At 37.3% G+C, this 23,532-nt stretch overlaps 2 protein-coding genes across 3 annotated transcripts in view; both read right to left on the reverse strand.

Annotated features, from left to right (window-relative positions):
* The window catches only part of LOC103022474 (inactive rhomboid protein 2), a 60,174-nt gene extending 55,303 nt beyond the window's left edge, over window positions 1-4,871 (reverse strand). The window contains exon 1 of one of the 2 annotated variants that reach the window (XM_015606582.3): window positions 4,549-4,871. The gene's annotated coding sequence lies outside the window, so the exon portion shown is untranslated. Of the gene's footprint in view, window positions 1-4,543 lie in introns of both variants that reach the window. The other variant, XM_049479277.1, reaches the window with a different exon arrangement.
* Window positions 4,872-14,676: 9,805 nt separating this feature from the next.
* LOC103030782 (mucin-5AC-like) lies at window positions 14,677-23,441 on the reverse strand. The gene is made up of 5 exons (XM_049479649.1): window positions 23,109-23,441; window positions 21,189-22,642; window positions 20,177-21,083; window positions 19,639-19,784; window positions 14,677-18,836 (listed from the first exon to the last, which is right to left on the reverse strand). Exons 1-5 carry the CDS (start codon window positions 23,427-23,429, stop codon window positions 15,473-15,475), a joined length of 6,192 nt encoding a protein of 2,063 aa, XP_049335606.1. The 5' UTR covers window positions 23,430-23,441; the 3' UTR covers window positions 14,677-15,472.
* Between the last annotated feature and the right edge of the window lie 91 nt (window positions 23,442-23,532).

The raw sequence follows: 23,532 nt of genomic DNA on the forward strand, positions 1-23,532 counted from the left end.
GCGAATATCCTTAAACAGTTTTAGTCCTGCCCTTTTTCATTTCGTCTAAAAATAATTTAAATCCTGAAAATATCAAGTGTTAATTTGATTTTATTTACTTAGATTTTCGTTTCTGAAGAAGAGACGTCAGTTATTTTATACTAGAGCTTATAGATAGGGCTTGCCTTGCATAGTCAGGGCGCATTCCAAATGCACTCCTGCCATCAATGCTAAGCATAGTTTCGTTTGGAGAGAAATGCTACAACACCGATGCAGTTGAAATTCTATTCTTTTTCAGTAAATGAAGCAACATCACAGATTACTAATCATGAGAGAAAATATAGACTTTGGGACACTGGATTGTAAAAATGGATGCCTTACCCGTTGAAAGTCTTGCTCACTCTTGAAACCTTGCGCTGCGTTCCAAGTAGCTGCCCGCAGATGTGCCGGATTAAAATCGGCGCGGCCAAATAAGAAAATCGGCCGATGCCGATTGATAAAAAAATAACAAAAATCGGCCGATTAAATCGGCTGGCCGATCGATCGGTCGGCCTCTACAAAGAATTACACAGCTATTTTCAATTTAAGCTTCCTTTCCCCAGGATGCTAAAGCCTACTTTTTGGATAGAGAGGAAAGATAAAAATATTATTTAAATTATTATGTATTTATTATTTAATTATATAGTAAAGCAACTGATCAATATCTGATTAAAATTAATTAATAAAGATTGAATTGAGTTGAATTGAATTGATTGAATATATGATTAAAACTGTAAAAAGAACAGGCAATTATTATTTTGTAAATAAAATATAAAATATATGTTTTTTATCTAATGTTCTATTATACTGTATTATACTTACATTTAAAAATGAAAGAAATGCTTTATTAAAACATACTATATTTACAGAAATATGATATTTCATCAAGAACAAAGCAATAGATTCCTTATAGTTCTCCTGATTTTATTACTACATTTATATATTTTAACATTACATATTTTTTAAACCATATTTTTGCCTTTGCTTTAAAGGTGGTGCAGTACTATGAATCAGATGGCCATGACTTTGACCCCTCGAGATGCCAAAGTATCCGTATTTAGGAGTCCCTATCTCTGGGTGGGTAGCTCTATTATCTCTCAATTTTTAGATTTAATAGCTTTTATATTAGTATTAGGGCTGCACAACATTGGAAACATTTTATATGACTGCAATATTATATTATATAATTGTAATATTATTAGACTTTGTTGTAATGTAAACTGTTTATTATTATCCTAAAATCAACTTTTGCATAAGATAATGATAACACTGTTGGCAGTTACATGCAAAGTAGTCCTCTATCTCACCCCTGTAATATACTTAGAACTGGCTACACAAAGTAATTTGCTTATTCAAGTCATCCATGTCAGTAATGTCTACAAAACCGTCTACTTTCGTTTAACGTCTGCCAGCAACACAGCAGGTGCTCTGTGGTGTAACTGTGGCCTAAAGAGTAACCTGTCAGTCATGCCAACAGTGGCAAGGTACTGTTACTTACTTACGTAATACAGGAAAACTCCCTTACAAGCACTTCAGAAGCGAAACCAGCTAAAATAGCTTCAGCAGGCAGACACACAGAGTCTATTCTTCCTTTTTTTTTTTTTTACTTATGCACAATAACATATATATTTATCTTTTTTGGGGTTTTTTGTGTTGGTCATTCACATCCTGTCTGTAGTCCTTTATCAGTGGTACTGGATTTAGGATAGTGCCCACTGAATCCCATCCACATGAAGCTGTATGTGAACTTTTCTCAGTTTTAAACTACTGCAGTGTTTAAAAACTCCAGCAGCACTGCTGTGTCTAACTCACTCATGCCAGCACCACCACACACTAACACACCATCACTATGTCAGTGTCACTGCAGTGCTAAGAATGACCACCCACCCAAATGCCATTAAAGATAATGGGTGTAGAAATAAGGATAATGTTGTGCTGGATCTATTGGTGTGCAGATGTATAAGTTTTAGTGTAAAATCTGCAGATGACACAACAAGAAACAATGAAGGTAAACATAAATACAATAAAAGTAGTTGAGATGTCGTGAGCTATATAGAAAAACAAAGATTTCCCCAGCACCACAGAGAATGTGTTCAAGTCCATCAGATGCCCACAATATTTATGAGAGAGCTTTGGAAATGTTTTAGTGAACACACAATATAAACCTCTTATTTTTTGTATTAACTGTATTTTATGTGTACTGATTTTAATAAGAAAAAAGTTTTACTGACTAAATAAAGCCAGCTTTTTCGTTCTAATGTTCAACAGTGACAAACACTTTCAGCACAGTGTTGTATATTCAATAGGTGTGTTAATGCATTCACCAAACTGTTAAAATGTTCCATCCCTGCAGGCCCTGCTTTAACTCTTCTGACCTGCTTTAAGTGTTTCACCGAGTGTAAACTATCAAACAAAGCAACACAAAGCTGTACTGACACAACCTGCAGTTTCTCAACATCGGCCAACATTGCACCATCATCCTCACAACTCACCCTACACTCTTAGGTCTCACTCTCCCAAAGAAAGGGAACCTGGGCAAGGACCCTGGACAACAGAGTTATTATAAGAAAGAAGATTTTGGAGGGTATTACTACCTGGTAGGGCGTGAAGGTTAATCAAGTTGATATGACTATTTGATGACTGTTGTTTTTTTTCATGGGATAATCGAGATTGTACATCTTTACATATAGAAGCTGGGAAGAAATCTCAGTAGATAGACATTGACACTTTTCCTTAACTGAAATACAAGGAGATGTGTTTATACCGTGTTTAACATAAAAGCTGCATGTGAGGATGGAGGGGGATGCTTACTATACGTAAAATAAATAAATAAACAGATAGTAAAGAAAACAATAGCTTGTGCATCACTTTAAAGGGGCACAAAACCTCCTGATTTTTGCTGACTCCACTCTCAGCTCAAATTTGAAAAAGGCTAAAAAAAATATGAGGGGACGTTTGGGAGGGGCACTGGGTGATGTATGGGTTCAGAGGCAGGGCAGGATGGAGAGCTGATTGGCTAAGCTGCAGCAGGAGCAGTGTACCTCTGATAGCAGTGAGACCCATATGGTTTGACAGGTGGTATTAAACCTGTGAAGGCGCAGAAATGACCACAACAAAAGCGTTTTTTAAAGGTTAGTAAAGGGTTATAAAATGTTTAAGCAGGAATAGTGGCTCTTAAAATGTTAAAATAAAAAAGCTTAAGTTGTTATAAAAAAACTAAAAATCATAATCATTAATCTAGAATCACTCATATATTTTATATATATATATGTATATATATATATATATATATATATATATATATATTTTTTTTTTTTTTTTTTTTTTTACAATATTGCACATCGCTAATTCCAAACAAAAAACACCCTCCTGGCAGCAGTATTTATGATCTTAAACTAAATTCTAAGTTTTTAAGTACAAAAGTCACTTTTTTATATCACAATTAAACGAAATGTACATACTATGTAAAAATAAGGCATATTATTTTTCAAGAAAATAGCTACATAAAGAGATTTCAAAGAAATTCCATTATTCTGAGGGGAGAAAACAGTCCAAAAAGGGCTGAATGATATGAGCGAAGTTTCTATCACATGTTAATTTCTTAATTTCCCTAATTCAGAGCATATTTTATCTTCTTTACAAGGTGTAAATACAGCTCTGGAAAAACATAAGATAATTTTACCAAATTGAAAACCAATCAAGGGGAAGATGAATGATCACAAGCCATCAAACCAAGCTGAACTGATTGAATTTGTGCACCAGGAGTGGCATAAAGTTATCCAAAAGCAGTGTGTAAGACTGGTGGAGGAGAACATGCCAATATGCATGAAAACTGTGATTAAAATGCAGGGTAATTCAACAAAATAATGCTTTTTGAACTCTTAAAACTTTATAATATGAACTTGTTTTCTTTGCATTATTTGAGGTCTGAAAGATCAGCTTTTTTTGTTATTTCAGCCATTCCTCATGCTCTGCAAATAAATGCTCTAAATGACAATATTTTTATTTGGAATTTGGGAAAAATGGTGTCCGTAGTTTATAGGATAAAAAAACAATGTTCATTTTACTCAAACATATACCTATAAATAGCAAAATCAGAGATTTTATACTCTATGTATAAGAAACAACAGAGTGACTGTGGAGACTGTAGAGGCCATTCATAACACTGTAAAAGTGCTCAGAGTTAGTTATCTGTTAGGAATACCAGGACCCTGGAGGAGGTGTTTCATTTACCTACAGAACGCTAACTAACTAACTTTCAGACTTCTCTACGGGCTGACCTGTTAACCTACATCTATAAACACCCAAACACCATGTTACACATTCACTTAAAACACACCAACACACACACGAACCGGTCTAATACTACACTGAACACACTCTCAGGCGCTAACGTGACACAGCAGAGCAGCTAACGATAACTGAACACACAACTCACAGCACTTTCTCTCTGAAGCAGCGTTCAGCTAAAGCCTTCAGTCACATAAAACCTGAAATATCGCAGCTTAAACCGGCTTTTTCTTACCTTACCGCTAAGAAGCGCAGTCAGAAATCCACCAGAAGCGACACACTGTAGTTTTAAGCCCCGAAAATTTCCTCTATGTGGCCTTTAGAAGCGAATTTACCGCCGTTTCAGGAGACTTCTGCTGCCCGTGCCGCTGCCGCTACTACCACACACTCTCTCTCTCACACACACACACAGACACACAGACACACACACTTCCACAGGAACTCAGCCAAGGAAACGGGACGGGAGGAATTAAAGACATATAGCTACAGGAAATAATAACACAAACACCGAGCACACGCCTTCACTTCCAGCTTCCTAAAACAAGAACAGCAATGTTTTAGTCTATTTTAACACTGCAGTTTTTTAATTAATTGTCTCGTGCTGCTTCTAACTCAGAGCAATATGTTAAAACTGGGGTAAATTAACGAACTAACTCTGGTTATGTAACCTAAACACGAAGAAAATTAAACGATACTTTCTGATTTCTGATAAATGATTCTTCAAAAAGGACCAATTAAATATTATTGCTTTAAGATCTACCTAGAAAAGGCAAAAACCCCTCCCAGCACTATGAAATATGTTGCTGTTTTGGAATAAAACGACTTGGCAACCTGAATGTCTCCATATCTGGCAACCTTGCGACCAAGATAGCAGGCAATATACTGACATCTGCTGTGCTGTTCATACACACTTCAAAGTGTTCTTCACCCATCGGCTACTTAACACATTCTGCAGGGTAGTTTTATAATATTAATTTAATTCAGTTAAACAGAGTTAAAATGATTTTTTTCAGGAAAATAAATAATCATGTTGAGAAATATAGAAAAATAATACATTGTCTACAGATAATACAATTATCAAGAAGAAAATATATAATGTTTAGATAGTAAGCCAAAATATATAGAAAATAATTAATAGTCTACAAATACAACAAGTATTCCAATCTAGTAGTATCAAGTATCAAGAAGAAACTATATAATGTTCAGATAGTAGTGAAAAATATATAGAAAATAATTGTGTACATATAAGACAATTATGAAGAAAAATATATAATGTTCAGATAGTTAGCCAACATACATAGGAAATAATTAATTGTCTAAAGATATTGTGATTATCAGGAAGAAAATATGTAATGGTCACATAGTAAGCCAAAATATATAGAAAATAATTATTTATCTACAGACACAGTAATTATTAAGAAGAAATTATATAATGTTCAGATAGTAGTGCAAAATATATACAAAAATAATTAATTGTCTACAAATAATAAGACAATTATTTTGTAAAAATCCTAGTTGAGATATTAAACCTGTTATACTATACTATACTATAATTCAATATAATGATACTCAAACAATGGTCATACTTTTGTGACACAAAATCAGTCCATTCAAATCAGCATGTTCTGAAGACTTTTAAGCATTTTTTGATATATTGTGTGGGCTATACAGAATAGTAATTGTATAACTCTAGCAATGTTAAATATATAATTAAGAAATGTGATAATAGTTTAGGTAGTTGCTACATGGTCTGTGGGGTGACAGTTTTGCTAGATTGTTGCTTCTACATTGGTCTTAGGAAGTTGCTATGTGGTTACTATGGTATTCCAATTAATTGCTATGTGGTTGCTACAGTATGTGGTTCCTAGATGAGTGCTACAGAGTTGTATGCCAACAGAGGACACAGTGGTTGCTGTGGTAAATCATATGGTTGGTTATGTGTTTCAAGCATATTTGTATCATCATGATATAAAAAGTGTACACAAACATTTGTGCCCCATTTATTCCTATAGGTGAAAAAAGGTAATAAATTAGTTGCAACAAGAAAACCGTATGCGGCCTGAATCACACAAGACCAAGTTGGATCAGTATATACCATGTATCAAAAGCTTATAAAAAAGATGAGATTTTTAATGCACAGAAATAATATTATTAATTTAAAAAAATAAACAAACAAAAAACATTCATTTTGAATTAAGTTTAATAATTAATCAGTTACACTGTTTTAACAGCATTTTTAATTATACAGTAGTCTGGCTACAAGAGCTTGAATCAAAACACTAGGCAAAATTATGAAATATTTAATCAAGAAATATAATGCAGATGATTATTTCCCTTCATGCAGAACAGAAAGAGAAATGAACTGGCCTCCAATATATATATATATATATATATATATATATATATATATAAAAACACACAGTTTAACAGATTAAGGCATGATTTTTGAAATAGCGGCTCTTGCCACAAGGCTACAGAACCTACTGATTAATAAAATCCTCAGTCATCTCAAATATTCCACTATTTTTATTCCTGGAAATGGTACATTAAAAGAAATGTGATCCTATGCATGTAAATCTGAGAACTATTAGAACTATTAGAACTAATGACATATGGAGGGTGCACAAACCATTGCACTCTATTTGTTTCTGTAGTGAAAAAATCTGTAATAAACTGCTACAAGAAAAATGAAAAACATAGAACAGAACAATAGACTCAGTCTGACAACTAGAGAGTTTCCAAACAGTGACTCATACTGCAAGAAAAGTGTAATCCTATGCTTGTATGATCCTATGTGTGTATGATCCTATGCATGTGTTTCAGTTGTGTACGTGTAGATGTGCTTATGTACACTTTAACAAACAGGTTCCCCTAAGACTAAATATTTCAGTCAACGATAAAAAAAATGCTGTTAGGCTATAAAAAAGGAATATCTGTTTTTCAGATATTGATTACTTCTGATTACAATATTGCTTGTGTTTTTGCTTTCCTATCAACAGCTAAATCATTAGACTTTAAGTTCATAAATGTTATATAAGATATAGTGTAAATTGCTGGTTGTAGTCTGTCTTCTGTGTAAAACAGGTTTTATGAGCAATCTTTAATAAAGTCAATGGTTTAACATAAAACTACAGCAGCTTAATTAACCATTTGGATGCTTACATGGTCCTTTAAGTAGTTGTTGGATGGGTGGAAAGTCTTTTGTTTAAAGTTTTTTTTTTAATTTATATTCATGATATTTGTGATGCTACCATCAACAAAGTGAGGGCCTCACATCGACTCCTGAGCCCGAGTGATATTACATGATATTACTATAATCATATGTCAAAACCAGTTGTTCATCTGTTAATCTTTCAGAATACAGATTGGCAGTAGGAAATCAAAAAGAGATAGATAATCATAGCTAAAAACCTTACAAAACATCTCATAGCAAAGCTCTCTTCAGTTTACTATCAGGTCCCATTCTAACCCCAAGACCCTTTAGTTCAACCATATCCATCAATCAACTGATCACACTCATCTGGTCTGGGATCAGGTTCCCTTATCTATATTAACTGTTTAATCAAAATTTAAAAAGACATTAGACTGACCCTAGATCAGCTCTACGATTAATTAAGGCCCTGGATAATCCAGCAGATCAGTTTGGAAATTCTGATTGATGAGATCCGATTGAAGGATTGTTCTCTGGCTATGAGTTAGTGCCATTAGTGCTTTCGGATGGACATGGAGCTGGTGGCTCCGCTGCTCACAGTTTGGACTGGAGGGGTTTCATGTACTTGTAGTAAGCGTCATGGACCTAAAAACAGAGAGAAAAGGAAAATGAAAATAAGTAATTTTCATTTATAAGCCCTAATGCCAGTCCAGGGTATGCTTTGCAAATCTGGATGCAGTACAGTTTTATAATAGATCAGTGGTGCAATTTGATTTTGTCATTTTCAGGTATTAAGGATACTGTATATTGTTTATATAAAAATATTCCAATTTCAGACATCAAAGTACACTGCTGACAGCACTCATTATTTTTTTTTTATATATATTTATTTATTTATTTAATTTGGATAGTCTTCCTATTGCATTTAGTTTTACAATGTAGCTTTACTGTGGTGTTTAAAAGTTTGTAAAGCTCTAAAATATTCTATATTTCTGCAAACATTTGTGCTAAAACTTAAAGTTCTAATCCAAAAAAATGTATGGAGAAGCAAATCAGAGGAATGTGATAAAAATATTAGACCTGGTCCTTAATTTACTTAAATTTAGTAAAATCTCTGTCACAATACAGGTTCACAAACTTCCAAACACTACTGTATTTATTATAAGCTAGACACCTCAAAACACTGTTGTCAAGTCAATTGCATTTTATACATTCTACAGCTCCTTAAACATTCTCTACAGCTTTCTATCATTTTTATCCTGTTTTGTCCCCAATTTTTGCTATACCAGTTACCCCACACTCTCAGATGCATCCCCCCCTATCCCTAGCAATGCCCCAATACCAGTAGGGTGAAGTTAAGCACATGCCTCCTCCAATACATGTGAAGCCAGACTCTGCCTCTTTTATAACTGCTGCTGATGTAGCATCACTGGGTAGCCGGTGGACTCCAATAAATCAGCTTAAAAACAACTTGTGCTAACTGACATCACCTCAGGAGTGATGATGGGAGAGAAAGCACCATCTACCCATCCAGTGCTCTCTTATGCATTTGGCTGTCAATGGCAAGCAGCACGACTGAGAGTCGAACCTCTGCACCACTCTTTTTAGATCATTCATTTCATTTATCCTCTAACTTAGTTTTGCTTTTCCAAAAAAATAAATATATTTCAATCGTTGGAACAGTGAAACAAACACATGTAATTCTCATAAGCTCTTACCTCTGTGCGGTTAAGTGGGGACCTTTTGGCCCACTCGAACATGCTCTCGTACACGTTCCCATCGTAGCGGCCCAGAGCGGAGTTCAGCATCTCGTCACGATAGTCAAAAGCATCCACCAGAGCCACAGCATTTGGCCGGATCTCCGCCAGAAGAGCCTTTATCCTCTGAGTGACCTGAGCCAGCTGAGGAACAGTCAGCACACCAGCCTGGAAAGATTCAAAGAGCAGTCTGGTCAGCTTTATGAACAAAAAAGCACGACATGGTGTGAGTGGCAGCTTGAATACTGTAGTGGACGAAACTACACTAGCAAACAGGTTTTAGAACCCTATTTCTTTGTAACACGATTTCTAGTCAGCATGAGAGCACTCAGAATGTGCAACATTGCGTAAATGCTGTGTTACAGAGTGCAGTGAAACTAACACTCCAATAGGGGTGTGCCATATCGTATCGTAATATCGCCAGAAACTTTGAATACCGTGAACGATATAATACCCTGAAATATCGTGCCATATCACCCACCTCTAATTATCGCATCAGAGTACTTCTTTTTTGTAGTTCTTAGCTAAAGAAAAATTCACACTGTTCTCATTTCCCATTATATATCTACTAGAGGAAGATTATATCTGTTCAGTATCATTTATTTTACTTTATTCCTGGATATATCGGGATATTTTGAGTGCTTTACTAGTATCATGACATTATGCATCATTGACTTCTGTTACAAATCTGATAAAATTATTTTTTCTCATATATATATATATTAATATTTACCAATATATATTTTGGATTAATGATTATGTCTCTTAGTACTCTGCCATCCCACTCTGTAACTTTACATGGCCTCCTTTGTGACTGAGCTGCTATAGTTCATAATTGCTTTTACTTATCAGTAATCCACATACCTGTGTATATATATATATATGAATAATTTGTTGCCATCCTATTACAGCACCACGCTGGAGTTCAGTGAGCTCTTTGGAACCCCCTATTCCTTTACTAACATTTGTAAAGGCAGACTGCAGACTGCGTAAAACTTAATAATTCAGTGTTTTGTCATATTGTGAAAAGTATCGTTATCGTGAAAATACCATGAAATATCGTGATATTATTTTAGAGCCATATCGCCCACCCCTACACTCTAACTGGACTAACTCTCCTTTTATGAACGTACTGTATCTGGTGGTATGAAGAATTTAAATTTAGACTTTAAGACTTTTTTTAGTTTTTTAAAAGACAGAGGACATGTAAACTGTAAATTGAGCCCTTCCAACAAATAACCATATATCAGCAATTTTTCCACAGATATTCTTTCTAAAATAAAATGTGCTTAATTTAGACATATTTCTTAATTTACAAATGCCCTTAAAATAAAATAATTTCCAGTAGTAAATAAAATAAATGAATTCTCCAAAAAGAGAAAAGTTTTATATACGTTTTTCAATGTAAAGGCGTAACTGTTTGCACCAATTTAAATGAATAAATAATATGTTCTATATTTTTTCCATTCAACATTATTACTGAGTCTTTATTTATGTTATTTCATTAAATAAGTCTGAAGGATGTATGTGTTTAACCTGGAGGAAGTCTCCGGAGTTCAGGGCGACCCCTTGCAGGGCGTACAGCAGGGCAAGTGTGCTGAACAATGCCACAAGAAGGAAATCATCTCACCTTGATTAAATGGCTCACTTTTGGGTGGTTTCATATGATTAATATTAATATTAATAATAATATAAAAAAATCTGAAATTTAAATCAGAATTAAATGGCCCAAACCTCAATCCCTAAAAATAAGCCAGTCATAAGAACATGTCAGCTGATCAATAGAAAAACACTAAATCTAGGTGATTCACAGGTCTTATTAAAATTGATGTGGGAATCAGCAAAAATCCATTGCTACACGGAAATCATATGTGTCTGATTAAAAAGCCCACATCACATAATCAAACTGAACCATTTGGAGTTGAAACTGTGTTGATATCTCAAAAACTGCAGGACAAGATAAGTGGGAAATATGTGACAGCAATCTAATCCCAAAAAAAAGGATTGTAAATAATTGGGGAATTTTTGGGTTCTTAGATGTATCCTAATTTGGATGTGGACGATTCTGAACAGATTCACAAATTACAAAAAGCGATTTTTAAACGTTAGCTATAACTGAAATATAATGAAGATGGGACAATATTTTTTTGTAAGGGAAATTATTCAAATTTATGTGCACTTAAATATCAGTCAAGCCAATCCGGAAAGCCATTCCTGTGTTTAATTATATAAACCATTACCAAGCCTATTAAAATGAGTAACTTTCTATTATATATTTTGCATAATATTTATTCATACACAGATACATTTCACTGGTCAGCCATAACATTATAATCACCTTCTTGTTTCTGCTTTTCTTGTTGCTGGTATCTTTAATATTAAAATAATAATAATAATAATAATAATAATAATAATAATAATAATAATAATAATAATAATAATAATGGTAAAATACTATTTAATATTTCCACAACTTGAATCCTAGATTTTTGTATTGATCATTTGAATAATTGAAATATCTATGACACTATTTCTATTTACTTGAAAAAAGCAAAGTGCTTATTAAATTGTGAAATTCATTACAGATAATTATAGATACTTTTATTTAAAAGTACCAAGAGGTCATTCCATGAGGAAAAAGAAATCCATTATAGAAGAAACGATGCATCTAGATGTATCAATAATCGTTTTGTAATCAAATTGCAGACATCAGAATCATAAGATGCCTAGAAAATCCACCCCTAATAAATAGGGAATTTAATAATGATTTTCTTAGCGAAATGCCTGGCACTTACCTGGCGGCACGAAGCTTGTATGCCTCTACCAGGCTGGACAGGTCATTGATGTTGACAACGGTGGGCCTGGAGGAGACGGGATGAGGCTGCACCCGCTGCTGTTCATTCAGGTAAGATACGATCCCACTGAGCTGCTGACCCTCGCGTGCCTGTCGGTAACTCTTCACCAAATACCTGATAAAGACCCAACAGACATACAGGAACAGAGAAAGGGGAAATTATTACAATTATTACACTGACTACAACCACATAATACAACACAACAATATACAGGGTGATCCAAAAGTTACCAGACTCCCTTTTATTTAGAAAAGAAAGGGAAACGAAATGAAAGGGAAGCAATACATATCTAAATACCCCAATAAATAACGGGTGTTAGGGAGTATCTTTTTGGCTACATTTGGAACATGGTTCGCATCTTGAAAGACACCAAAATTGATCATCATTCAACATCCTGACCTCACTAATGTGACTTACTAAGTCTGTCCTGAATCAGCTTTTGTTCGTACAGTGTATTTCTACATAGAAACAACCAGAATTCTGCATGCAGTACATGTTAAAAACAGACTTAGATTGTTAGACTAGTCAGATAAAGGAAAAACTAACTAAATAGTGTCATGTACCTTAAAAAATAAACACTAGAACACCGGCAGATTTGAAGCACCTGTCTCAGGTGTGTTTACCTGGCTGTCTGCAGCATCATGACAGTGTTCTCTTCTTCGTAGGTGCAAGTGGCAGTAAAGGTGACATAGATGTCTGGTAGGCTGCTGCAGCGCGAGTAGCCATGTCCACCACAGGACATCCGGCACACCTCTATACCTGTGTTAGTAACCCAGGTAGTGAAGGCCTTCAAACCTGCAGCAAGGGCATGGAGCTAGAAAGAAAGAAGGAGATGTTCATAATCAGCCAGTCCTTCAATATTTTTTTTTTCTTTAAAGTTTTTTAATTTGGGCCTACATCCATTTTGTCCATATCGATAGGTCTGTCACAATGATTACGTTATCAACTTACCATAGATTTCAATTCAAATGTCAGAATATTCTTAATTCTTAAAAGTTGCTTCTAAGAAATACATACATTCATTATGATGTTACACTATACAATTTATATGTATAAAAAAATTAAGAGACCACTTCAGTTTCTGAATCAGTTTCTCTGATTTTGCTATTATTGTCATTTAGAGCATTTATTTCCAGAAAAAGAGAAATGGATAAAATAATAAAAGATGCAGAGCTTTCAGACCTCAAACAATGAAAAAAAAAACAAGCTCACATTCATGAAGTTTCAGAGTTCAGAAATCAATATTTGGTGGAATAACCCTGGTTTTTAATCACAGTTGTCATGCGTCTTAGCATGTTCTCCTCCATCAGTCTTACACACTGCTTTTGGATAATTTTATGCCACTCCTGGTGAAGTTCAGCTTGGTTTGATGGCTTGTGATCATCCATCTTCTTGTTGATTATATTCCAAACTCACCATTTTTAACTAGTATTTTGTTTTTTTCCAGAGCTGCAATTATTTATGGAATAATATATTGTTAAAAAATATTGGTTATCATGACAGGCCTAAACAATATCTATAAAATCTATACTTAGACTAACAGTACTGTAAAGTAAATACATTTTACTATAAATAAAATTCCAGACCACGTTAGAACAGATGCAGCTAAACATAAATGCAGTAAAAAAAAAATGTCCACAAAATACCCCCAGCCAATGCCCTAGTGCAGGGGTGTCCAAACTTTTTTTTGGGGGGGGCCAGAAGGAGAAATATATTTGAAGTCACGGGTCACACTCTGTAATAAAACAAAAAATAAAACCTACCACTTTAAATAATACTTTTTTACTGATTATTTCATTTACACACCATTTTACTTGACTAACTATCTTTATCTTTGACAGTGTTGTGTAAATTAAGATTTTTCAAATTGATGTTTAATTTCATGATGTCTCTTAATATAAAACACCTTAATTACGGCAACTTTTAGACTCTTTTGCCCCGATTTTCTGCACTAGAAATGCGCACTCGACTCTTTTGCCCCGTTTTTCTGCGCTAGAAATGCGCACCCTCTCCGACTCTTTGGCCCGTTTCTGACACCTAGCGTTCAAACTCTGAATCTCACATTATAAAAACCTGCTTAACAGCGGGCCAACTTTCATTCTATTTCTAAAATACCTCGCGGGCTGCTCCAAAAAAGAAAACGGGCCGCAAATGGCCCGCGGGCCGTAGTTTGGACACCCCTGCCCTAGTGGATGTGTTCAATTATATCCACACCAAACCAGATGAAGAAAAAGGTATCATTCATACCGTCTCAGCCAAAAGGCTTCTGCAGTTCTCAAACCAAATCTCTGCATGACCTTGTTGATCACTGCTTTATTTTTGTCAGAAACAAAAGCTGTGAGACACTAATAATGACCTAATAATGGTGTTAAAAATATAACATACTATCGAGCAATTCAGTAAATGATATTAAGTAAAAGAGGGAAAGAGAAAGGGCGAGAGAGAACATGCACACTGCTGCTGTCACATTTAAATTAGATATAAAAGAAAAACACATCAGGCAGATTTTCAATGTTTCATTTTATTATTTTTTTTATATTTAATTCACTCACTGTGAAATATGAGACACAAAGCAGACAGTCTATAAAATTGCTTTTAAATGACTGATAAATTGTCACTGATGCTTCCATCTTTATACATACCAAAAGATTTCTTGTGACTGAATATAAAAAATCAACTACAACCTAAATAGCTACAACTTATAAAACTGGATTTGACAGTGTTTTGGCAGTGTTTTGAGAAAGCCAGCTGTAGTCTTACATTGTGTCTTAAGTTCAGATAAAAGCAATATATATTCAACACATAATAAGTAAATCAGAACGAAAAATTTAGTTTTTTTTTATTTGTTTCCCAGATTATTTACTGCGATTTGACAATAATTTGATACTTCCTAAAGTAAACTATACAAGTGGTGTATGAGGTGGTACTTTGGAGCCACATTTGATGACCTCATATTCAATTATTAAAGTCTAGATGTTTTTTAGTCTGAATTGTACATTAATTGAAACTGCATAATTTAGCATTAAAGAGTGATTAAACTAGTATAAAGAAAACAACATTCATTCATGTATTTTACTGTGTGTGTCTTTGTGTGTTAATTTTTTTTTTTATCTTAATAGTCCTGTTATCCTGGTTAAATAAATGTTAAAATAAAAAAGCAGCCATTCAAAACATACTGTATATGGTAAAACATGTATTTGAGCTATATGAAAATAAAGTTACAAGCTATGTTTGGAGTATAACCATATTGAATTTTTGAAGACAAAACAAATCACAAAAGTAATTATGTTTATTAGTATTGATTCTAGTGTATATTTATGTCTTATCTTAATTGCTAAGCGATTAAAATCATTAGTTATAATCATGTGATTTGGGATTAATATAGATATTCTGGCATGAAGCTATCCGCTGTTCTGGTATTGATATAACATTTGGTAGTAGGCAAGAACATTCTGGTAATGGTGAAAGACTTGTGCAATGGATGTGCATGGTATAGAGGAATTTGGAAAAAGAAATGAGGGATTTGGTTGGAGGTTGGAGGTTGGAGGAGGAGCTGAGAAGGAAGGCAGACTGTGAGTGGCATTGAAACCATAAGCAACGGATGGAGAAACACTAGTGGTTGGATGAGAAGCATTTACGTTTTCAAAATCAGGTGTTCTACTTTGACTGGAAGACAAGCTGAATGGAAGATCTGTACTTAAAGAAGCAGCAGAGGTGTCTGAAGGAGCAGTATACTGAGATGTTGCAGAGGTTAATGGTTCAATTATTGCTTTTGTATAGGAAGTAGTAACTGGTTCTAATGTTATCAGACTATCAGTTGAGTTTGGAGTAACAGCACTGCCACTGATAGTGGTGCCATTAATTTGAGTTTTAGCCAAAACTGCAGCGGTAAGGGGAGAAGGTTTGGTAGTACTTTCCTCCAAAATGATTGATGTTTGAGTTGTAGTTGTGGCTGCATTAGAAAACAGGGTTGATGTAACATTCACAGTTGTGTATGCATGGCTTGATGTTTTTTGGGGTGTGGTAGTTGTTGGACTCTCAGTGGGGGTCAGTGAAACAACAGATGGTTGTTGGTTAGTAGTTGCTGGATGAATAGTACTGTCTTTTTCTGGAATTACTGCAGTTTTGTGGGGACTTGTTGGAGTTAGATCAGATATATGAGTGTTTAATGGAGCAGAATTGGCAAAAGGATGTTTATTTTTTGAATGATGAGTAGAGGTAGCTTTAGGAATACCATCAGGTGGGACACTGATTGGAGGGAATTTTCTACCCAAAATTCCTAACAATGATAGTGAATTTAACGATGTTGCTCCAATTCCCAATAATGCACTTCCAATTCCAGTAAATAAGCCTTTTAAAACAGGTAGTTGTGAAAGTACATTTCCTCCTGGACTTCCATTATTTCCTCTAGTATTGCGTTCGTCTTTGTCTTTGTCCTCATCTTTCTTCTTTGTAGTTGTGGATGTGGTGGTTGCAGTAGTGGTTCTAGTGGTTGTAGCTGGAGTAGTTGTTTCAGCTGTAGTTCTTTTGGTGGTGCTTGCAGGGAATGTTGTTGTTGGTGGAATGGTAGTTTGAAGCTCAGTTGTTGTTGGAAAAGTGGTGCTAAGGAGAGTGGTTGTTAGTTGTATAGTAGTTAGCGTTTCTGTAGTTGTAGGAGTAGATGTGGTACTAGAATAGCCAGAGGTGGAGGTGGTAGAAGGTGGGTCAGATGTTGTACTTGAAGTGCCAGATGCTGTACTTGATGGGCCAGATGTTGTGCTGGATGAGCTGGATGTGGTAGTAAAAGGGCCAGATGTTGTCTGGTCAAATGTTGTAGTAAAGGAGTCAGTTGTCGTACTAGGAGAGTCAGATGTGGAAAACCCAGATGTGGTACTAAAAGTAGAAGATGTGGTAGAAGGTGGATCAGATGTGATAGTAAAAGGGCTAGATGTTTCCGTCCTTGAAGAGCCAGTTGTCGTAGTAAAAGGGCCAGATGTTGTCCTTGACAGGCCAGATGTTGTCCTTGATGGGCCAGATGTTGTTCTTGAAGGGCCAGATGTTGTAGTTGATAGGCCAGATGTGGTACTGGTAAAGCCAGCTGTGGTAGTAAAAGGGCCAAATGTTGTCTGGTCAGATGTGGCAGTAAAGGAGTCAGCTGTTGTACTACGAGAGTCAGATGTGTAAAACCCAGATGTGGTACTAAAAGTAGAAGATGCGGTAGAAGGTGGATCAGATGTGATAGTAAAAGGGCCAGATGTTGTCCTTGACGGGCCAGATGTTGTCCTTGATGGGCCAGATGTTGTACTTGAAAGGCTAGATGTTGTTCTTGAAGGACCAGTTGTGGTAATAAAAGGGCCAGATGTTGTAATTGACAGGCCAGATGTGGTACTAGAAGAGTCAGATGTGACAGTTAAGGAGTCAGCTGTCGTTCTAGGAGACTCAGATGTGGAAAACCCTGATGTGGTACTAAAAGAAGAAGATGTGGTAGAAGGTGGATCAGATGTGATAGTAACAGGGCTAGATGTTGTACTTGAAGGGCCATTTGTGGTAGTAAAAGGGCCAGATGTTGTACTTGAAGGGCCATTTGTGGTAGTAAAAGGGCCAGATGTTGTCCGTGACGGGCCAGATGTTGTACTTGAAAGGCCAGATGTTGTAATAGACAGGCCAGATGTGGTACTAGAAGAGTCAGATGTGACAGTAAAGGAGTCAGCTGTCGTTCTAGGAGACTCAGATGTGGAAAACCCAGATGTGGTACTAAAAGTAGAAGGTATGGTAGAAGGTGGATCAGATGTGATAGTAACAGGGTTAGATGTTGTACTTGAAGGGCCAGATGTTGTACTTGAAAGGCTAGTTGTGGTAGTAAAAGGGCCAGATGTTGTACTTGACAGGCCAGATGTGGTACTAAAAGTAGAAGATGTGGTAGAAGGCAGATCAGATGTGATAGTAAAAGGGCTAGATGTTGTCCGTGAGGGGCCAGTTGTGGTTGTAAAAGGGCCAGTTGTTGTCCATGACCAGCCAGATGTTGTACTTGACAGGCCAGATGTGGTACTAGAAGAGTCAGATGGGACAGTAAAGGAGTCAGCTGTCGTTCTAGGAGACTCAGATGTGAAAAACCCAGATGTGGTACTAAAAGTAGAAGGTATGGTAGAAGGTGGATCAGATGTGATAGTAAAAGGGCCAGATGTTGTCCTTGACGAGCCAGATGTTGTACTTGAAAGGCTAGATGTGGTAGTAAAAGGGCCAGATGTTGTTCTTGACAGGCCAGATGTGGTACTAGAAGAGTCAGATGTGACAGTAAAGGAGTCAGCTGTCGTTCTAGGAGACTCAGATGTGGAAAACCCAGATGTGGTACTAAAAGAAGAAGATGTGGTAGAAGGTGGATCAGATGTGATAGTAACAGGGCTAGATGTTGTACTTGAAGGGCCATTTGTGGTAGTAAAAGGGCCAGATTTTGTACTTGAAAGGCCATTTGTGGTAGTAAAAGGGCCAGATGTTGTCCGTGACGGGCCAGATGTTGTACTTGAAAGGCCAGATGTTGTAATAGACAGGCCAGATGTGGTACTAGAAGAGTCAGATGTGACAGTAAAGGAGTCAGCTGTCGTTCTAGGAGACTCAGATGTGGAAAACCCAGATGTGGTACTAAAAGTAGAAGGTATGGTAGAAGGTGGATCAGATGTGATAGTAACAGGGCTAGATGTTGTACTTGAAGGGCCAGATGTTGTACTTGAAAGGCTAGTTGTGGTAGTAAAAGGGCCAGATGTTGTACTTGACAGGCCAGATGTGGTACTAAAAGTAGAAGATGTGGTAGAAGGCAGATCAGATGTGATAGTAAAAGGGCTAGATGTTGTCCGTGAGGGGCCAGTTGTGGTTGTAAAAGGGCCAGTTGTTGTCCATGACCAGCCAGATGTTGTACTTGACAGGCCAGATGTGGTACTAGAAGAGTCAGATGTGACAGTAAAGGAGTCAGCTGTCGTTCTAGGAGACTCAGATGTGAAAAACCCAGATGTGGTACTAAAAGTAGAAGGTATGGTAGAAGGTGGATCAGATGTGATAGTAAAAGGGCCAGATGTTGTCCTTGACGAGCCAGATGTTGTACTTGAAAGGCTAGATGTGGTAGTAAAAGGGCCAGATGTTGTACTTGACAGGCCAGATGTGGTACTAGAAGAGTCAGATGTGACAGTAAAGGAGTCAGCTGTCGTTCTATGAGAGTCAGATGTGGAAAACCCAGATGTGGTACTAAAAGTAGAAGGTATGGTAGAAGGTGGATCAGATGTGATAGTAAAAGGGCCAGATGTTGTACTTGAAGGGCCATTTGTGGTAGTAAAAGGGCCAGATGTTGTACTTGAAGGGCCATTTGTGGTAGTAAAAGGGCCAGATGTTGTCCGTGACGGGCCAGATGTTGTACTTGAAAGGCCAGATGTTGTAATAGACAGGCCAGATGTGGTACTAGAAGAGTCAGATGTGACAGTAAAGGAGTCAGCTGTCGTTCTAGGAGACTCAGATGTGGAAAACCCAGATGTGGAACTAAAAGAAGAAGATGTGGTAGAAGGTGGATCAGATGTGATAGTAACAGGGCTAGATGTTGTACTTGAAGGGCCATTTGTGGTAGTAAAAGGGCCAGATGTTGTACTTGAAGGGCCATTTGTGGTAGTAAAAGGGCCAGATGTTGTCCGTGACGGGCCAGATGTTGTACTTGAAAGGCCAGATGTTGTAATAGACAGGCCAGATGTGGTACTAGAAGAGTCAGATGTGACAGTAAAGGAGTCAGCTGTCGTTCTAGGAGACTCAGATGTGGAAAACCCAGATGTGGTACTAAAAGTAGAAGGTATGGTAGAAGGTGGATCAGATGTGATAGTAACAGGGCTAGATGTTGTACTTGAAGGGCCAGATGTTGTACTTGAAAGGCTAGTTGTGGTAGTAAAAGGGCCAGATGTTGTACTTGACAGGCCAGATGTGGTACTAAAAGTAGAAGATGTGGTAGAAGGCAGATCAGATGTGATAGTAAAAGGGCTAGATGTTGTCCGTGAGGGGCCAGTTGTGGTTGTAAAAGGGCCAGTTGTTGTCCATGACCAGCCAGATGTTGTACTTGACAGGCCAGATGTGGTACTAGAAGAGTCAGATGTGACAGTAAAGGAGTCAGCTGTCGTTCTAGGAGACTCAGATGTGAAAAACCCAGATGTGGTACTAAAAGTAGAAGGTATGGTAGAAGGTGGATCAGATGTGATAGTAAAAGGGCCAGATGTTGTCCTTGACGAGCCAGATGTTGTACTTGAAAGGCTAGATGTGGTAGTAAAAGGGCCAGATGTTGTTCTTGACAGGCCAGATGTGGTACTAGAAGAGTCAGATGTGACAGTAAAGGAGTCAGCTGTCGTTCTAGGAGACTCAGATGTGGAAAACCCAGATGTGGTACTAAAAGAAGAAGATGTGGTAGAAGGTGGATCAGATGTGATAGTAACAGGGCTAGATGTTGTACTTGAAGGGCCATTTGTGGTAGTAAAAGGGCCAGATTTTGTACTTGAAAGGCCATTTGTGGTAGTAAAAGGGCCAGATGTTGTCCGTGACGGGCCAGATGTTGTACTTGAAAGGCCAGATGTTGTAATAGACAGGCCAGATGTGGTACTAGAAGAGTCAGATGTGACAGTAAAGGAGTCAGCTGTCGTTCTAGGAGACTCAGATGTGGAAAACCCAGATGTGGTACTAAAAGTAGAAGGTATGGTAGAAGGTGGATCAGATGTGATAGTAACAGGGCTAGATGTTGTACTTGAAGGGCCAGATGTTGTACTTGAAAGGCTAGTTGTGGTAGTAAAAGGGCCAGATGTTGTACTTGACAGGCCAGATGTGGTACTAAAAGTAGAAGATGTGGTAGAAGGCAGATCAGATGTGATAGTAAAAGGGCTAGATGTTGTCCGTGAGGGGCCAGTTGTGGTTGTAAAAGGGCCAGTTTTTGTCCATGACCAGCCAGATGTTGTACTTGACAGGCCAGATGTGGTACTAGAAGAGTCAGATGTGACAGTAAAGGAGTCAGCTGTCGTTCTAGGAGACTCAGATGTGAAAAACCCAGACGTGGTACTAAAAGTAGAAGGTATGGTAGAAGGTGGATCAGATGTGATAGTAAAAGGGCCAGATGTTGTCCTTGACGAGCCAGATGTTGTACTTGAAAGGCTAGATGTGGTAGTAAAAGGGCCAGATGTTGTACTTGACAGGCCAGATGTGGTACTAGAAGAGTCAGATGTGACAGTAAAGGAGTCAGCTGTCTTTCTATGAGAGTCAGATGTGGAAAACCCAGATGTGGTACTAAAAGTAGAAGGTATGGTAGAAGGTGGATCAGATGTGATAGTAAAAGGGCCAGATGTTGTCCTTGAAGGGCCTGTTGTGGTAATAAAAGGGCCAGATGTCCGTGACGGGCCAGATGTGGTACTAGAAGAGTCAGACGTGACAGTAAAGGAGTCAACTGTCGTTCTATGAGAGTCCGATGTGGAAAACCCAGATGTGGTGCTAAAAGTAGAAGGTGTGGTAGAAGGCAGATCAGATGTGATAATAAAAGGGCTAGATGTTGTCCTTGAGGGGCTAGATGTTGTACTTGAAAGGCTAGATGTTGTTCTTGAAGGGCCAGATGTGGTACTAAAATGGCCAGATGTTGTCTGTGACGGGCCAGATGTTGTACTTGAAAGGCCAGATGTTGCAATAGACAGGCCAAATGTGATACTAGAAGAGTCAGATGTGACACTATATGTTGTCCTTGAAAGGCCAGATGTTGTAGTTGACAGGCCAGATGTGGTACTGGAAAAGCCAGCTGTGGTAGTAAAAGGGCCAGATGTCGTCTGGTCAGATGTGGTAGTAAAGGAGTCAGCTCTTGTACTAGGAGAGTCAGATCTGGAAAACCCTGATGTGGTACTAAAAGTAGAAGATGCGGTAGAAGGTGGATCAGATGTGGTAGTAAAAGGGCCAGATGTTGTACTTGAAGGGGTAGCGGTTGTTGTAGGAGAAGGAAATGTTGATGTGAGTGGTGGGCAAGTGCAGGTAGGCGGAAGTTCTGAGTACAAGTTAGTGACAGTTGTGTGAACAGGACACTCTTTTCGAGGAAATGCTTTAAGTTGTCCTCCCAGGGTTCTGTGGAGTTCTGCCAAGGTCTTGGTCTGCAGATATGTGGGGCCATCCGCCACGTTCTCACCCCAGTGGGCACTTGCCAGCCAGGTGTTAAGACTATGACTGTAACAGCAGAAAGCTGACCAGAGCATTGAAGGAATATTAATCCTATTGTTGAGGATGTTTCTGTTGCTGGGCTGTGCTCCGATAACTACAAAACCTTCTATTTGTTTATTGTTGTTAATGCAGTATTCATTCAGAATACATCTGATGCACTGCTCCATTTTGCTCCAGCTTCCTTGGTTGAATTTTTTTCTTTGTGGAACAATGTTAGTCAGTGTGAAAGTAGAATTTTTTTCTACAACAGCATGTCCATAAGAACTTGGAAATAAGTGTCCTCTGTCAAACTCTGAGTTGTTTCTGTAGTCTTGGTTTCCAGCCTGGAGGTCATAGATGATTTTCTCGTTAGATGTTCTCATATTGGGATTGTCAGTTAGGTTTTCAAGCTGTCAAAATTGAAAGAGCAGATTAGTGACCCATGCATCATTGCTGCTAAATAGATTAACAGTGCAGTTAATAACTTGTTACACAAAGATGTGTAATTTAAAGAAAATAGCAGGTCAGCTTAGCATAACTTATTTTATTTGATATAGCTTGTTTTAATTAAAAGAGCAAACTTGGACTGATCATTTAAGTTAAATTCAGCCAAACTCAGTGCATGATTAAAGACTACTGTTAGGAAAATATACTGAACAATGCTGATTATCAAAGTGTTATGGAAAACATATGTAGAGCCATCAAATCATAAGCAGGATCTCTGAATTAGTAAAATGGTTATATCAGCACTAGACTTTTGGAGTCACCATACACAGTGCTAATTTTGGGACTGTCAGCAGTTGTGAATAGTTTACAATGTGATTTAGTTTACAGCTGTAACACATAACAGTTATTACACACAACTGTAACTGATACCTGTGGTTCAATCATCCATCTAGGCGTGGGTCTCCCGGAGGTGCTCCCTCTGTACTTTGCAGCAGAAAAAACTGGAATCCTGTTGCGGGTGTCATAAAGTGTCACAAATGTTGTGGTGTTGTGTAAAGTCTGGCAAATCAGTTTGTATCTGTTCTGGTCCAGTATGTTCCCTGCCTCCAAAATTCCCGGGATGTGTGGTGGAGTTTGCAGAAGAAAGAAGTTATCACAGTCTGTGATCGATGTCACCACTCGAGATTCTGTGGGAATGGTGGACAGAAGGAGGAGAGCAGGGAGAAGCAGGAGGTGCTTCAGTAATGACATTGCTGGACCCTGCATCATCTGGTCAGAGGAGAAAACAAAAATTATTATAAAATATTATACTTAAACATTTATGATTTTCCTTATTTTCTGTCATATATATGTT

The sequence above is a fragment of the Astyanax mexicanus genome, chromosome 5 (assembly GCF_023375975.1).
Source record: "Astyanax mexicanus isolate ESR-SI-001 chromosome 5, AstMex3_surface, whole genome shotgun sequence".
Classification (NCBI taxonomy): domain Eukaryota; kingdom Metazoa; phylum Chordata; class Actinopteri; order Characiformes; family Acestrorhamphidae; genus Astyanax; species Astyanax mexicanus.

What these genes read in the sequence shown, in the direction of transcription:
- LOC103030782 (XM_049479649.1), bottom strand. Translation starts at nt 23,429, where the DNA reads ATGTCATTACTGAAGCACCTCCTGCTTCTCCCTGCTCTCCTCCTTCTG. An exon ending in TCAAGTACAACATCTGGCTC is followed by an intron (nt 21,084 to 21,188) that starts GTCAAGGACAAC and finishes TGAGTCTCCTAG; the next exon opens with AACGACAGCTGACTCCTTTA. An exon ending in CGACAGCTGACTCCTTTACT is followed by an intron (nt 19,785 to 20,176) that starts GTCACATCTGAC and finishes TGACTCTTCTAG; the next exon opens with TACCACATCTGGCCTGTCTA.